Source organism: Daktulosphaira vitifoliae, unplaced genomic scaffold (genome assembly GCF_025091365.1).
Source record: "Daktulosphaira vitifoliae isolate Bord-2020 unplaced genomic scaffold, ASM2509136v1 Scaffold_137, whole genome shotgun sequence".
Lineage (NCBI taxonomy): Eukaryota > Metazoa > Arthropoda > Insecta > Hemiptera > Phylloxeridae > Daktulosphaira > Daktulosphaira vitifoliae.
Window position 1 is genome coordinate 12,949 of NW_026099706.1, and position 17,995 is coordinate 30,943.

General features: G+C 25.9%; 1 protein-coding gene across 28 annotated transcripts in view; it reads right to left on the reverse strand.

Annotated features, from left to right (window-relative positions):
• The window catches only part of LOC126909134 (uncharacterized), an 18,093-nt gene extending 5,202 nt beyond the window's left edge, over positions 1 to 12,891 (reverse strand). For 11 of the 28 annotated variants that reach the window (XM_050691543.1, XM_050691544.1, XM_050691542.1 and 8 more), the window contains exons 1-10: positions 12,760 to 12,891; positions 12,641 to 12,701; positions 10,206 to 10,325; positions 8,654 to 8,671; positions 7,667 to 7,681; positions 7,463 to 7,585; positions 6,772 to 6,783; positions 6,504 to 6,581; positions 5,824 to 5,865; positions 5,612 to 5,653 (exon numbers count right to left, since the gene is read on the reverse strand). In XM_050691543.1, coding sequence (XP_050547500.1) covers positions 5,612 to 5,653; positions 5,824 to 5,865; positions 6,504 to 6,581; positions 6,772 to 6,783; positions 7,463 to 7,585; positions 7,667 to 7,681; positions 8,654 to 8,671; positions 10,206 to 10,325; positions 12,641 to 12,701; positions 12,760 to 12,762 — 514 coding nt within the window. In that variant the 5' untranslated portion in view covers positions 12,763 to 12,891. Of the gene's footprint in view, positions 1 to 2,277; positions 2,356 to 2,543; positions 2,760 to 2,841; positions 2,857 to 3,397; positions 3,419 to 5,611; positions 5,654 to 5,823; positions 5,866 to 6,503; positions 6,582 to 6,771; positions 6,784 to 7,462; positions 7,586 to 7,666; positions 7,682 to 8,653; positions 8,672 to 10,205; positions 10,326 to 12,640; positions 12,702 to 12,759 lie in introns of all 28 variants that reach the window. The other 17 variants (XM_050691524.1, XM_050691526.1, XM_050691545.1 and 14 more) reach the window with 5 other exon arrangements.
• Between the last annotated feature and the right edge of the window lie 5,104 nt (positions 12,892 to 17,995).

The following is a 17,995-nucleotide window of genomic DNA, read 5'->3' on the forward strand; positions in this document are numbered from 1 at the left end:
ACAAACTTCAAAACGCTACAGAATATTTACTACTGAATATTAATAAGATATTTTTTTACTAAAATTTTTCTTAAATTCTACTCTACAAAATAGCTATCTTAGATTTTTTTTTTACATTTTATTTAAAATTTAAAAATAATTAATATTTTTAATAAAATGTAAAAAAATTAATTATTGAGATATAGCTTTAGACCTAACGTCTAACTAATGTTTAAAAAAAAAATCAGCTAAAAATATTAACTGGATCAAAAGTTATTTAAGTTGTCAGTGAGTGGTGGGGCACCCTGTATATATATACATAATTGATGACACGCGCTCGTCTACGAGTTGGAAAATATTGTTGTCTACGATTGGTGAGCGGGGTAGGGCGAATGCGTTACGACAGTCTAGTCTCAAGTTCATACACGGAGGGATACGCGACATAATAACACGTGCTGCGTGGAGTTACAAACTTACAAACAAACAAACATACACGTGAAACTAATATAAGCGTGTTAAAATAGATGTAAAAAACGCCTTCTTGTAACTTCATATCCAACATTATAGAAAATTATTTGTTATTGAAAAACATGTTTGCATTGTCGTACGTCGGTAGTGCCCCAACGTAGACACAAAGGTTTATTAAAGTTTTATATATATATATATATTGACGACGAGTTCGTCGTTCGAGCTCTTCTCGAGTCTTCCCGTTGGATAAACTGATCAGCCCCAATCTCTCTAATTAGTGGACTACTAAAGGGGTAGAGTTTAGACCCGTCAGCACAGTCTAGCTAAAAAGTAGCAGACTGAAGAGTGGCTCCTTGTCAGCCACCAGCACAACTACCTTTTTACTATACCCACTAAAGGACGGTTAAGCCCAAACACTAGCCAGCTCGTACACTAATTATTAAGATTGACTAAAGGACCAGCAGTCCAACTTAGACTCTTGCCGCACACACACACACAATTTCGAGATCACCGTGAATATTAAATATTTGCGCCAAGTCCAGATTTTTAAATAGTTTTTTTTATTTACGAAATGTATCAAACACAAAAGTCAAATAAAATATAATATAATAATTTAAAACAAGATTAATTAAATCTTATAAAAAAGAGTATAAAGTTATTCTTACGTCAACGACCTAACCCGTAACTCGACGTTTCTTCGACAAAAACGTCCAGTATCGTCTCGCTCAGTATCGTCCCGTGTCGTCCCCCTATACTTTTCATGTTTCCCTTTTATATTCTTTTTCCCACCATTATTAATTTGCTTACCCTGCATTTCCCTTTTATATGGAATTATTATATTGCTTAAGAGTTCAAAAATTGCTTACTACTATTGTAAAGCTTATATTATACTAAAATCGACGTAATTCAATACTTCCTCATCTAATTACTACAACATGTTATTATAATATAACGCAGTTGGGATCGACAATAGATTATTGATATAATTTCGTTTTTTTGGTAACATTTTATAAGGATATTGTTTTGAAATATCGCGATATTTTCGATATTGATTTAAATGGTTTTATCAAAAAAAGAAATTTATGTTTAATTTTTAATTTATATGGATATTTTCCAACATGATGGTTCATTCCAATATTTAAACATTGACATGGCTTCATGTCGCTTAGTGATACACGATGCCTCGTGACTCGTGCCACTTTTATCAGTCGTCGCCCTACTATGAGTACTTGACTGACCACCAACATTGCGTTCCATACGCCACGGTGCAAAGTCCAGCAAGTGCCTCACGGCAGACGACGACTCGCTGCAAATGATACGTTGAGTCATATTATATGAACATTATTATGAACTGTGTTCGTCTATACAGTTTGTCTGTACTTTAAATAATCTGTTGTTGCTTAATAATAAACGGTTCACGTGAGGGAACCCTTAAAACCAGTGTCGACTACATTACTGCGAAGTAAGTCGTGTCAACATTCCTGTTATGCGCCAATAAAATTATTATTAACTAACGAAAATGTTCGATAAAATTTTTCATTGTATCGATATATTTCAATATCACAATCAAATATTCAAAAATTTGAAACGATATCCAAGTATAAAACAATATTTTTGACTACCCCTATAATGTAGGTGTATAAAATATTTATGTATTATATACCTACAATGCTAATACGAATGCAAGTTTATAAATATTATGTTTTATTTTGACTAATTTAAATAAGCAGAATGTTCAGTATGTAAAGAAACAGATTAATTGTTACAAACAACGAGAAATATAGAAACCCGTTTCCTTAATAACTGAACACCTCACATAATGTTTATTACCTTTTGATTTACAGTTCGTACAATATATTCTACCGGAACTTTTGAGTAGATTATTTTGGACCTGACACATTGAACAGTCTTTAAATAGTAAATTTATATTATTTATAGCATAATAACATTTTTTTATAATTGAACAGTTTACTAAATTATAACTTTTTAAATTTTTGAAAAATAATTTTTCATTTCTTGTTTTAGTTACATAAATCAGACAATAACGATTAATTTTATACATTTTTATTGGAAATAATTATTTAATTTACACTTACATATATATTTTACTGTATCAAAACAAAATATAAACCTGAATTAAAATTACACTGAACATTTGTAATATAATAATAAATAGTAAATAGTAATATTACAATCTGTGAAATCTTTCCCACACGACGAACATTGAGTTAAATATGATAAACAGGTGTTACAATATAAGTGAGAACACGAATTTTGTTGTAATTTGATAACATTTGTACAAACATTGCAATCTATAAAATATTAACTTAAATAAGAAAATATCTATCAATTTAATACATTTTTATAAGAAATAATTATTTAGATTATACTTACGTAATAAATCTACTTCTATAATCAAAAGAAAATATAAACCTGAATTAAATTACGCTAAACAAATAAATCTTTGTTTAAATATTTTTCTTTTAAACAAAAATCAAAAGTTATAAAATATTAAATTTTATAATTAAGTAACCATTTAATCATTTTTAATTAGAATCAATTAACTAAAAAACAATATTACATCAATTGTAACTTAATTTCCAATTTAAGACTAAATAGATTTTTTCCAAATTCAAAATTCCTATCAAGTAGTTTATATAAATTCAAATTTGTTAAAAATACATTTAATCTAATTAAATATATAAAAAGAAGAGCATATATACACCTAGTTTGGTAAAAACTTCATATCATGTAATTAATTATTATAATTTAATTAAAATTATAATAAAATTATATTAATTGTATTTTCGTTATTTTTTGAAAAAAATAAATTTAAGTAAAGTTTTTCATTTAAATAGGTTGTTAATACATATAAAATGGATTTATTTTTTTAAATCATTTATGCATAAGAAAATTATGTAATTTAATTAAAGTTGTGATAAAATTGTACCGATTGTATCGTTGCCATAATCTGAAAACAATTATGTTTAAACAATTAAAATTTAAGTAGTTTTTCATTTTTAATAGATTGTCAATAGACATAAAAAAGATATTTTTTCTAAAATTCATCCATGCATAAAAATATCATTAAATAGAAAACACAGGATAAAAATTGGCTGAAATTTGAAGGTTTCTTAAAATTAAATCATTTTTTTATTTAAAGTGATACATATATTGCTTACGAATTTACTTAAAATGTTATTTCATATTTCAAAGATATGTGTAAAACATTTGGATTGTCAAAATAATTCATCGGATATAACATTGAACACGTGTTTCACAAATTATTAATTATACAAAGTAATGATTAAGAATAATAATGTATTTATTATAATTCATATTATAATTTATTTGCTTTGATTCGTACCCGAAAATTATTATATTTTACTAGATCGTGATTTTTTGTTTCGATGCGAAACTGAGAAGGTATGAATATTATCATGATGTGTTTACTTTAATTTTATTTTTTATTATTTCTCATAAAAAAATTGTATTGATCCATACATTTTTCAAAAAGTTATAACATTTTAAAGTAAAAAATGTAAAATATAAAATCAAGAAATTTCACACAAAAATAGCATTCGGTAGCCATTTTCACCACGAAGACAAATCCAGAGGTCAAATTTTTTTTTTCCATAATAAAGTACATTACATTAGCTTCAATTTAAAATATATATAAAAGTGTCAGACCTTCAGGAACATTTTCAAAAGTCAAGTTGAAAAAGTTGGCATTTTTAATACCCCCTGGGGCAGGTAAAGGGTCACATATAAAAAAAAAATATACCAATTGAAAGGTAATGATATCATGCATCTATATAAAAAAAAATTATATTGATTTGGTTATTTTTAAAAAAGTAATAGCAATTTTAAGTTAAAAAAATTGAAAAAATTTCGAAAATTAGTGATTTTTAAATTTCTAATTTTTTTGGTTTTGTAATAATGTTTTTTTTTTCATATATTATATTCATATAATTTTCATATATTTTATCAAATATACAGATTAAAAATGTATTTATTTGTATATTAATAGTAATATGTATTACAAATTTAAAAATCGCTAATTTTCGAAAAATTTTCAATTTTAGCTTCGATGCGAAGTTGAGAAGGTATTGATTTTACTAAGATGTGTTTATTTATTTATTTTTTTTGTGTCTGATACCACTTTTTCTCAGCTCTCACCGAACCGATTTCTTTCAATGATACGTCAAAAGATCACAAATCGTATCTAGTCGAAGACATTACCCTNTCTCACCGAACCGATTTCTTTCAATGATACGTCAAAAGATCACAAATCGTATTTAGTCGCACTTATTACCCTCAAAAAATGAAAAAAAATTCCTCGTTCCCTGTAAATAGGGGAAACCTCCAAAAAAATTACAATTTAAAAATCGTTTATTTTTTAAATTTTTAAAAATTTTTTTATTAAAACTGCCATAAATTTTTCAAAAATGCACATATCAATATAATTCTTTTTTTTATAGATGCTTGATGTCTTTACCTATCATTTGGTACATTTTTTTCATACTTTTAACCCTTTAACTGCCCACGGGGGAGGATTTAAAATGACAACTTTTTCACAAAAAATTAACTTTTTCAACTTAACTTTTGAAAGTATTTCGGAAATACTGACACTTTTATATATATCTTAAATTAAAGCTAATGTAATGTAATTTATTATGGAAAAAAAAAATTTCGGACTTTATTTTTTCTTCACGGTGAAAATGGCTACCAAATGCTATTATTGTGTGAAAATTCTCAATTTTATTTTTTACATTTTTAACTTTATAATGCTATAACTTATTGAAAAGTGTATTGATCAATATAATTTTTTTATGAGAAATACTATTTTTAATAATCCCTTTTTCATTAGACATACTTTATCTTAATCAGGATATTAATAAGGAACTAGCAGATCATGTAGCTTTTGGAATAATCCACCAATTTTTTAAAATTAAACACTATCTAAAGATTTGCATCGAAGCGTTTTTTATGATAGTGATTTTAATCACTGTCAGATATCATTATACCTGATCCAACTATGCCACGTCACCACTGTGCCGCGACCTCATTTTCCGGGATATTTTTAATTTTAATCTGTATATTTTTATAAAATAATATCTATTTAACAAAAAAATTATGAATAGTATTCGATGTATAAACTTACTTTGATTAAACGGCCAAACTCCGAACTGTGGTGGAGCATTATCTAGGTTTACACATACAATAATTTATACATTTATTATACGTTTTTAAATTAATTTTAGTTATTTTAATCTGTATATTTTTATAAAAAATATATGTTTATCAAAAGAATTGCGAGTAGTATTCTTAATGAATTACATGTTTTTAATTATAATTTTTCATAAAGTAACATACTTTGTCTGGATGACGAAGCTCCAGTCTCTTGTGGGACAAAACCTAGGATTACGCAAACAATTATTTATACATTAATTATACGTTTTAAGATTAATTTTAGCTATTTTTATTTAATATATATATTTACAATCTATACTAAATGTTATTTTAGCTTTGATACAGAGCTGAGAATGTATTGGTTTTAAAGTGTTGTGTTTATTTGTTTGTCCATGAAAATCCTCAGCTCTCTCTATTTGTTTTTGTTTACGCATCAAATGAACCCGATTTTTATATAATTAAAGCATGAAGCACGGAAAATTTAAAAAAATTTATATTAATTTATGACATTTAAAATAATGTCCAAAAATTACATTTGCCTAAAAAATAAGGTAACGTAAAATAAAATAAAAAAATATATTTCTGCATATAGATAATGCTATAAATTATTTTTTAAATGCTCATCATAATAAAATTTTAACTGACTATAGTGGAGACAATAATCTTTCTTTTTGTATGCTTTTTATGATAATTCAATGAACAACTTAAGTACAGGAAGTGTTGATATTTTGTATATTAACTAATTTATTTTTAAAATAAACAGAGTGTTTAATAAGTAAGGAAACAGGTTAATTGTTACAAACAATGAAAAAAATAGAAACCCACTTCCTTACTCACTTTACACCTTAAATTATGAGTATTACCTAATGATTGACAGCTCGTACAGTATATTTTATTGTTTTCCTCGTATAGAATATTGGGTAACGAACAAATTGAACAGGCTTTAAATAGTAAATTTATTATTATTTATAGTATTGTATCATATTTTTATAATTGAAAAGTTTATTAATTTATAACATTTTTAATTTTTTGAAAAATAATTTTTAATTTCTTGTTTTAGTTACTTGGATAAGACAATACCAATTAATTTGATTTACTTTTATAAGAAATAATTATTTAATTTATACTCACTTAAAATTTGTGCTATATCAAAACAAAATATAAACTTGAATTAAAATTACACTGAACATTTTTATTATGAACCACTAAGTACTAATTTTTTATCTTTACTAGTAAGCTTTTTACTTTTAGAAGAAAACAAATTAAAGATCCAACATTGAACTATACATTATGTATGTCATGAATAATATTAGATGTGTAGTTTGTGATTTTATAGTGAAGTTTATTAGATTGTATGATTGATAAATCAAATGTTTTTGATATTACTACAACGAATATTGAAAATCAAACTCTCTTTACATTCAATCACACAGAAGTTTGTTATTGTTGATTCTTTATATTATTTTCAATATTAGCCGAAGATTCAAATTAATTTATAGATATTCTATAGAAAGTAATAAGTTTTTTGAAAATTAATAACGAAAAGTACATTTTATCTGAACAATAAAACACGATAAATATAATATATTAGAGAGGATAAGATTCAAAAATCTTCCTTCGAGGATTATAATGGTTTTACCTATTGTTATAATAACACATAAGAAACATAATATATACTCTTAATATAACCGATAGACCAAGTGTCTTTTTTTAAAGATATTAAAAAAGTGTTATAGAATCTTGTTTTATTTAAATTTACAGAATAAATTATAAATTTTATTGGTGATTTATATCGTATATTTAATATTATCAATAATATTACCATCTCTGATGATTTTTTTACATGTAAAACAATTCGTAATATAATGTAAACAGTTCTCACAATGTATGTGAGTACACGAAGAACCTTTTTTTATTTCTTTTACATTTCCACAAACGGCACATTCTATAAAATATTATGTTAAATAAGAAAATACCACGAATTTAATACATTTTTATAAGAAATAATTATTTAGATTATACTTACTTAATACATTTAATGCTATAATCAAAACAAAATAAAAACCTGAATTAAAATTACATTAAACAAATGAAACTTGTTATTAACATTTTTCTTATAAACAAATAGTTATAAAATATTAATCTTTTTAATTAAGTAACCGTCTAATCATTTTTAATTAGAATCAACCAACTAATGACCATGATACCATTGCCGTAACACAAAACAAAACACAATGGAAAGGGGAGTAGGAGGTGTGGTGTGAGGTGTACGAAGATGATGTTGAGTATGCTGTCAGGGTATTCACGTATAAGTGATCATACAGCAGTCACCGTGCTCGGATGACACTGCGGTTTAGCTGTGGGTGTCGAAAGTCTGTTGTTATAGGATAGAAATAAGGGTAACACTTAGGTACGAGGTGCAGACGAAGTGCAAGACACAAATACTCTGACATGTCGAGGACGAAAGTAGGAAGTTGAAAAGGGAAAAACAAGACTTGACTTTATGCAGTAAGCCGAATAGCNGAGTAGGTAGTTGAAAAAGGAAAAACAAGACTTGACTTTATGCAGTAAGCCGAATAGCGACTACCGAGTACTGAGACTGATGAATGACACAAGGCACAGTAGTCGACAGATCCTAACTGCCAGGCCTTTTGGGTTTAAATAGTAATTCGTACGATTGATAGTATTGCAATAAATATTAATCGTCGTTCATCAGTCTCTAGAAGCGGATGCGCTATCTGTATTTTATTAAAATAATTTTTTACAATGATAACGTGACACCATCATACCATCAATTGTCAGTTTTTAACTAATTGCTAATTTAATACTAAATAGATTTTTATCTAAATCATGTTCATATTTAAGCAGTTTTATATAAATTTTAATTTCTTCTAAACACGTTTAAAATTTAATTAATGATACGAAAATAAGAGCACATACATCCAATTTGGTAAAAAATTCATATCGTGTAATTAATTAATATTATTTAATTATAATTATAAGAAAATTGTACCTGTTCTATTGTTATTACCTGAAAACAATTAAATTTAATTAATTCAAAATTTAAGTAGTTTTTCATTTTTAATAGGTTGTCAATAGACATAAAAAATATATTTTTTTCTAAAATTCAATTGTGCATAAAAACATTATTAAATAAAAAAAAAAACAATAAAAATTGCTTGAAATTAGAAAATTTATTAAGATTAAATCATTTTTAATTTGCAGTGATACATCTATTGCTTACGAATTTACTTAAAATTTTTTTTCATATTTCAAAGACATGTGTAAAACATATGGATTAGGAAAATAATTCATCGGATATAACATCGAACACGTGTTTCAGAAATTATTAGTTATTCAAAGTAATGACTAAGAATAATAGTGTAAGTATCATTTATTAGCTTCGATGCGTAGCCGAAAAGCAATAGATTTTACTTCGTCGAGATTATTTTTTTTCGTCTACAGGGTGATTTTTTTATCATAACCCACTCAATTACTTACAGAATAATAATAATTAAAAATTTTTTTTTTATTATTATCTTTAGTTACACATTATTCTTGAATTTTTAACTATGTAATACTTTTTAAGTTCATCCCTTATGCCTTGGAAAGGGGTCAATTTTGTTTTTTTAAATGATAACACATATTTTTAATTTAATAAAATGTTTGAGTTTTTAATTTAATAGTAAATGGCATTTGAATTTTTAATATAACTTTATTAGCTTATTAGATATAAACATTTAAAGTTTCAAAATTTTGAATTAATATACATGTATAATACACATGGGATTGTAAATACAGGTAGCTAATTGGTTTTTTATAACATCGATATTAGCAGGCACACAGCATTGTTATTATCAGTTGTAGTAAGGCACATTGTTATGAGTTTATAAATACACTAACTGACAATACAGAAAGTATATCTATTGATAATCATAATTGATAATAAACAATCCGTGACTGAGACAGCAATGTCATAAAAATTCAATTAGCTACCTGTATTTACAATCCCATGTGTATTATACATGTATATTAACTCAAAAATTTGAAACTTTAAATGTTTATATCTAATAAGCTAATAAAGTTATATTAAAAATTCAAATGCCATTTACTATTAAATTAAAAACTCAAACATTTTATTAAATTAAAAATATGTGTTACCATTTAAAAAAACAAAGTTGACCCCCCTCCAAGGCATAAGGGATGAACTTAAAAAGTATTACATAGTTAAAAATTCAAGAATAATGTGTAACTAAAGATAATAATAAAAAAAATTTTTTTAATTATTATTATTCTGTAAGTAATTGAGTGGGTTATGATAAAAAAATCACCCTGTGTATATATATGCTATTAAACTCATTTCTATTGAACCGATTTTGTTCAAAATTATTAAAACGATACGAAAAAAGATCTCAAAACGTATCTAGTTATGGCCATCAAACAGATTGTAAGAGCTGTATAAAAAATAGTAGAAAACATTGTTTTAAAAATATATAAATAATAAATTATATATTTATGTTATTGGTGAATATAGATCTCATATTTAATATAATTATTAATGTTACCCAATATGAATTCTGTTCTACACGTTGTACATCTTGTGAACTTATTTGTACAGGTATTGCAATAATAGTGACGACACGAAACCATCTGTAATTTCTCAGTATCGCCACAACAATTACATTCTATAAAATATTATCATTCATTATTAAGTAATAGTCTAATCATTTTAACTAGAATTTACTAATTAATGGCTATAAGCATATCTGACAATTTAATACCAATAATATTTTTATTAAAATTCTAATTTGTTCAAAATACATTTTTACCTGAATTAAAGAAATATTAAATTTAGTATAGATACCAAATTTGTAAAAATCCATATTTTACAATTAAATAATATTATTTATTTAAATTTATATGAAAATTGTACTTAGTACAATTACTCTATTTTCTACAAACGTTTAAATTTTTTCAATTTAAAATTTACGTCAAATTTTTAATTTTTAAATTAAATCACGCAATTCTGCATAAATTAGAATTGTTGTGATACTGAACAGTTACGTGTATCAGTTTATTCGATATAAATAAAGATGTTTAAAAAAAAAATAATAATAATATTTAAATTTAAATTTATTTGTTCAATTAGGTTATCGAAATGTGAAACTGAATAATAATTTGTACAATTTTTCTGTGTATTTATTATATCCTATTTATTTTTATCTATTGAGGAAAAATTATGAACATTGAAAGGAGAAAATTAAAAACTAGTTATTGATGTATTGAACAATAAAACTACAACCCAGCCAAATTAATAGATATTTAATTTGCAAGCATTTCAAAGACATATTTTAGAATTAAAATTGTTACTAACTTAAAAATAAATAGTATTCTTTAAACATTTACTGACATCACTAAATTAGAATTAAAGAATGGACGCTTAAATTATAAAATATTTATCACTTATATTATAGTTTATTTTAAAGTACCATTTCCAACTACGCTAAATATTGTATGGGTAGCCAATAGTTAAAAAAAAAAAAAGATTTTTGAAGTTTTCTTAGAATAAGAAACTGTCGTAATATAATCGTTACTACAATAACATGGGATATTTATACATTAAATTCTTAGGACATTTTCTAACAAGTAATTTAAATAAACATTTAACAAACACACACTGTTTAGTTATATTATAATACGCACGATTCTATCATAAATTGATTAGTAGTCCCTTTTAGAAATCGTTCCTTCCGAGGAAAATTTATAAATTATTTTTGTCATATTTATTATTTTAGTTTTTATAATTAAATATACTGTATTAATCCTAATCTTATGTGTAAAAAAAACTATGTTAATGTTATATATAAAATGACAAAATGATTTATATACTCCATTCATCTGAAATAGCCTCTGCATTTTATCAATAAACAGTTATACTGTAAAAATTAGACAATGATGATATTCGGGGGTAAAAAATATTATAAAAAGGCAGAGCAAACCCTTATACCGCCCTGTTCATTTCATGCTCTGCATACATAACGATACTTGGATATTGCGATCATCATTGTCGAAGTTCTTACGTGCTTGATATGTGAACCAAAAACTTGAATTTGTATTACTTTATTTATCATTTTATTAATATTATCACTGAAGTTATTATAACAACTGAAGAAATATTATCAGGTAAGATTTTTAAATCCATAAGAATATTTAAATTGTTATTTTATAACCCTCAAATCACACTCCGAATCAAAAGTAACTCTAACTCTCCCTCTCACTTTTACTCTAACCCTCAATCAAAATCTTTTTTATTTTTATTAATTTTTGAGTTACGATAGAATGTTTCCCACTTTGGGTTAACAAAATAACCATTTATTAACACATTTCAAACCAGTCCCCTACAATTCATTAACTACGCCCACATCAGGGTTTTTATCACAATTAACCAATCACAAATAATTATCCAACATCTCAGGAATTTCAATAGAGATCGCTGGCTTACTTTATCCGGCATATAAAAAGCGAGATCGGGTCTGAGTCTTTGTTTCCTTCTCTGCCTTTAATTCACTCGCCAACATGAACTTTTTCAATCTTTTTTCTTTTCATTTTTATTCTTTTAATTTTTGAGTTACGACAAAACTAATAGATATGTCGGGTTAAATATACATACTACACTAGTAGGGGTAGATGTTACTTATACTTTTAATTATAGCTAAAGAGATTAAAATTAAATATAATGTCTGTGTAATTTATCGTAAAATAAATTTTTATTTTTAAAGTAAATATTACATCATAAATATTTTGCGTGAGATATAGATAACTAAAAAACTTCTAGGAAACTATGTTGTTTTTTAACTAGTTTTTAGCAACATTAAAATAATGATCTAAACTATAGATGTAATTTATTTTATTTTATCAATTATTATATATATATATATATATATGGATGTACTTCCAAATTCTACGACTAAAAAAAAATAAGATTAAATATTTTTATTACCAAGTGCTAAGGAGAGATCAACAGCGAATACTAATATAGTCATAAATATAGTAAGTGAATTCTGAAAAAAAAAATTATTTAATTTTTACATCAAATTTATATTATGAAGTAGTACATACCATGTTATGAATTTTTTGTTGTCAGATTACAATAGTCTATGTATAATTTAAGTTTTTAAACTATGCAATGTAACATAGTTGAATAAAATAAAAAATGACTGGTTGCGTTTAAATACGTGAATCAATTTTTATTCAGGGAAAAATACGCCATTTATTTAATTGATTTGACTCATATCTTCTATTTATTTTTGATTAATATATGTATTTTAAAAATATATTTTAATGGCATTTAACCGATGCTAAATCTTGTTAAATTTATTTATTATGATTTTAAGAATTCTATGGTAAAATTTTATTTTAATATTTTTTATATAATAAAATATAATTATTATTTATTATATAATCTATTCAATAATTGATAACTTGAGTTGTTTCAGCAATAGGCAAGGTCACTTTAAACAGCCGCTATTACTCTTATATTATGAAAAATTGTAAATAATTTTAAACGTCCCACAAAAGGCGTAAGTCAGCCAACTCTTAGAAGCCCTTCATGTATGTGTCTTCATTTTAAATTACTGGAAATTGAAAGTTTTGAAATGGTCACTGTGTTTTTGCAATTATTTAATGTATACATACAGGGTGTTCAGTAAGTTAGGAAACAGTTAAATTGTTACAAACAATGAGTACAATAGAAATTCGTTTCCTTATTTACTGAACACTCTGTATAATAATTCTTCTGGTACGAATTTTTAACTTAACTATTTTTAATTGTCAAATATTAAATGTTATATTACATTATCTCTTTGAAAAATCTAACTATTTTATAGTACATGCACTGTTAGCGATTGTATTCACGCTCCTCACAACCCTTTTACATGTTTTATAATGAACATTAGCATTCTAAACAGACCTTGAGAACACGGACGACATTAATTTGGAGCCCCGAGACTATTCAAGAAGTCGACTACGGTGCCGGGCTTCTCATAGGAACAGCTTGTTTACCGACGACTGAGAGGCCACTTGATGGAAGCTCCTCCAAAGCTCAAAAGCTTACAAATTTAGTAGTGTGGACATCGAAGACCCAGTGGTTCTTACTAAGTGTCGTAACACAATAAAAGAAAGGAAAAGGTTATGTGCACGAAGATGAATATGAGGATGTGGTGCCTGCTGTGTAGGTATTCACGTGCGTGTTGTCGTACAGCAGTCACCGTGCTCGGCTGACACTCCGGGTTAGCTGTGGGTGTCGAAAGGCTGCTGTTATAGGAAGGGAATCAGGGTAACACCTAGGTATGAGGTGCAGACGAAATGCAAGACACTAATACCAGGTGAACACAAAGGTAGCCCAAAGTATGAGGTGCAGACGAAGTGCAAGCCACAAGTACTCTGAAATGTTGTGGAAGAGAGTAGATAGGTTTAAAAAGGAATAAACAAAGACTTTACTTTAAGCAATAAGCCGGACAGCGACAACCGAGTACTGAGACTGATGAATGACACAAGGCACTGGAGTCGACTGACCATGATGGTCAGGTCTTTTAGGTTTTTATAATAATTAGAACTATTGCCAATTTGGCAATAAATATTATTTGTTAATTCATCAGTCTCAGGCAGCTGATGTACTGTCTGTATTTTATTAAAATAATTCTCACAATATTGGTAACGTGACACCATCACATAAAATACTAATATATCTTCAAATAACTTATTTCAGACAAATCTTTTTTTAATTATCCCAAACTGTTTAATTTGTTAAGGTCTGAAGTGTGATTTAAAATGTAAGGGCAGCAGCTGATACGATCACATACAAGTGATATAAACCCATAACATTATTGTACCGCCGACTAGTCTTATAACGTAGACATAGTGACACGCGTATTACTACAGAAGGGCAGACTGCATACATAAACACTTTTGGAATTCATGGCCATTGTGCCACAATTCTAATGTCCCAAACAGCAGTTGACTTTTTACTGTCATCGTGACCATTACTTTTTTGTATTATATTTAACTAAAATTAGCTTAATAGTATATATGTCCAGCAGGTTGTATTGTGTATTTAATATTTCTTACTAAATATTTTGTTATTGTACTATATGTTTTTTTTTTATGGCTCTCATTTATTTTCTCAGCTTTCACCTGATCAACTTTTTTTAACGATACGTCAAATTATTATCTAGTTAAAGATATTTTATTATTCTCATAAAATGTTCTATTTAATATATTGTGTATCCAATATAAAAATTAATTTTTTTGTTTATTTGAATTTTTATTATGTAGTTTTTATGTCTTTCTTTTAAGATAAATAACAGTCAGGGTACAATTCACTAATTGCTGCTTGTATTGAAATGGTAACAATAATTGGAAGACTTTCGACTTTATTACAAGATTCAGGTTTTAGGAAAATTCTGGATCCTGTCTTAGATGCATTTTACCGGAAAGTAGTTATATCAAAATGTTTCAAAGAATTTTATCATGGTTGCAATTGGAAACAAAAACTAATAATAATACTATTTTATATATTATTACTATGTGGAATAAATAACATACCGACATACTAGTTTCAGGAATACTGAAACAGTTTATTAATACACACTAATAATAATATTGAATAATAAGCGTACGGACTTATCTAGTGCCGTCACCGGACAAGATTTCTGTCTTGTCAATCACGAACTGTTGACTGGCCGATAATTGTCAGTATTCATATCAACGCCGCCGATTAGTAATAAGTAATTTCGGGTTATTTTTAAATGGGCAATTTAGGGACGCACAACAAAATCGGTGTATTACCATTTTGGTTCGGTTATTATCTAAATCCGTACAACGGTAATACAACGGCCGCATTAATTTAAGTTTCACAAAATCTGATTATACCAATTTATAAATTATGTTTTTAAGGTGTCCATGACATATTTAAAAATTGTAAGATAGATATTCAGTTCTTTTTATCATAAATAATATATTTTAAGCGTTTTTTGGAAAACATATTAATATGTAAAATTTAACTTCTAATTTAAATTTCAATATCTGAAAATAAAGTTTAACACATTCATTTTTTAATACTTTATTAAAAAATTACCAATGTAATTAAAAAACTAAATTCGTAAATATCAATATTACTTTTGCGATTTAAAAATAATCAAAATAACTAATGCAATAAGAGTTTCTGTTTATTTAAGTAAAATTATAAATGTATACTATCGGTAAAAAAATTAGGTGCACTAGCTTTATTTTTGAGTTGTATACAATAAAAATGATGATGCAAGCAAATGGCGTTAGGTTAAAAGGAGGGGTTATCCTTAATCGTTAATTGAATCTCTCAAAGAAAGTATTCACCATAAAAATTTGAAATTTGTTAAAATATACTACGTGTTATACAGAGACCAATAATTGATCTCAATTTTTACCAATTATCGGTAAAAATCTTGTTAACTAATATTAATTATTTTATCTTATTACTTTTAAGAGTTATAAATTAATTAGAAGAAAAAGTCAAATTCTCTATCTTGATACAGACTTGAGGCAAGACAATGTTTTTAATGGAGCCAGTTGACATATCTTTTAATTTAGGTAATTTATATAAAATGTATTACATATGTATTGCCCAACTAAGAAATTTAGGATATATTATACAATTTTAAATTGGAAAAAAATTAGTTAATAAAAATATTTAAAAAATAAGTCATCTCAATAAACCCTGTCATATGCTTGTAGTTAATTATTAGGTTTACTTTTTAGCGAGGCAGAGAAGGAGACAAAGACTCAGACCCGATCTCGCTTTTTATATGCCTGATAAAGTAATCCAGCAATCTCTATTGAAATTCTTGAGATGTTGGATAATTATTTGTGATTGGTTAATTGTGATAAAAACCCTGATGTGAGCGTAGTTAATGAATTGTAGGGGACTGGTTTGAAATGTGTTAATAAATGGTTATTTTGTTAACCCAAAAAGGGAAACATTCTATCGTAACTCAAAAATTAATAAAAATAAAAAAGATTTTGATTGAGGGTTAGAGTAAAAGTGAGAGGGAGAGTTAGAGTTACTTTTGATTCGGGGAGTGATTTGAGGGATATAAAATGACAATATAAATATTCTTATAGATTTAAAAATCTTACCTGATAATTTTTCTTCAGTTGTTATAATAACTTCAGTGATAATATTAATAAAATGATAAATAAAGTAACACAAATTCAAGTTTTAGTTCAAAAATCAAGCTCGTAAGAACTTTGACAATGATGATCGCAATATCCAAGTATCGTTATGTATGCAGAGCACGAAATGAACAGCGCGGTATAAGGGTTTGCTCTGCCTTTTTATAATATTTTTTACCCCCGAAAATCATCATTGTCTAATTCTTACAGTATAACTGTTTATTGATAAAATGCAGAGGCTATTTCAGATGAATGGAGTATATAAATCATTTTNTGATAAATAAGCATAAAATACAGAGATTATTACAGATGACTAGGATATAAATAATTTTGACATTTATATATAACATTGACATAGTTTTTTCCAATAAGACCAGGATTAAAACAATGCATTTAATTATAAAAACTAAAATAATAAATATGACAAAAATAATTTATACATTTTCCTCGGAAGGAACGATTTCTAAAAGGGACTACTAATCAATTTATGATAGAATCGTGCGTATTATAATATAACTAAACAGTGTGTGTTTGTTAAATGTTTATTTAAATTACTTGTTAGAAAATGTCCTAAGAATTTAATGTATAAATATCCCATGTTATTGTAGTAACGATTATATTACGACAGTTTCTTATTCTAAGAAAACTTCAAAAATCTTTTTTTTTTTTTAACTATTGGCTACCCATACAATATTTAGCGTAGTTGGAAATGGTACTTTAAAATAAACTATAATATAAGTGATAAATATTTTATAATTTAAGCGTCCATTCTTTAATTCTAATTTAGTGATGTCAGTAAATGTTTAAAGAATACTATTTATTTTTAAGTTAGTAACAATTTTAATTCTAAAATATGTCTTTGAAATGCTTGCAAATTAAATATCTATTAATTTGGCTGGGTTGTAGTTTTATTGTTCAATACATCAATAACTAGTTTTTAATTTTCTCCTTTCAATGTTCATAATTTTTCCTCAATAGATAAAAATAAATAGGATATAATAAATACACAGAAAAATTGTACAAATTATTATTCAGTTTCACATTTCGATAACCTAATTGAACAAATAAATTTAAATTTAAATATTATTATTATTTTTTTTTTAAACATCTTTATTTATATCGAATAAACTGATACACGTAACTGTTC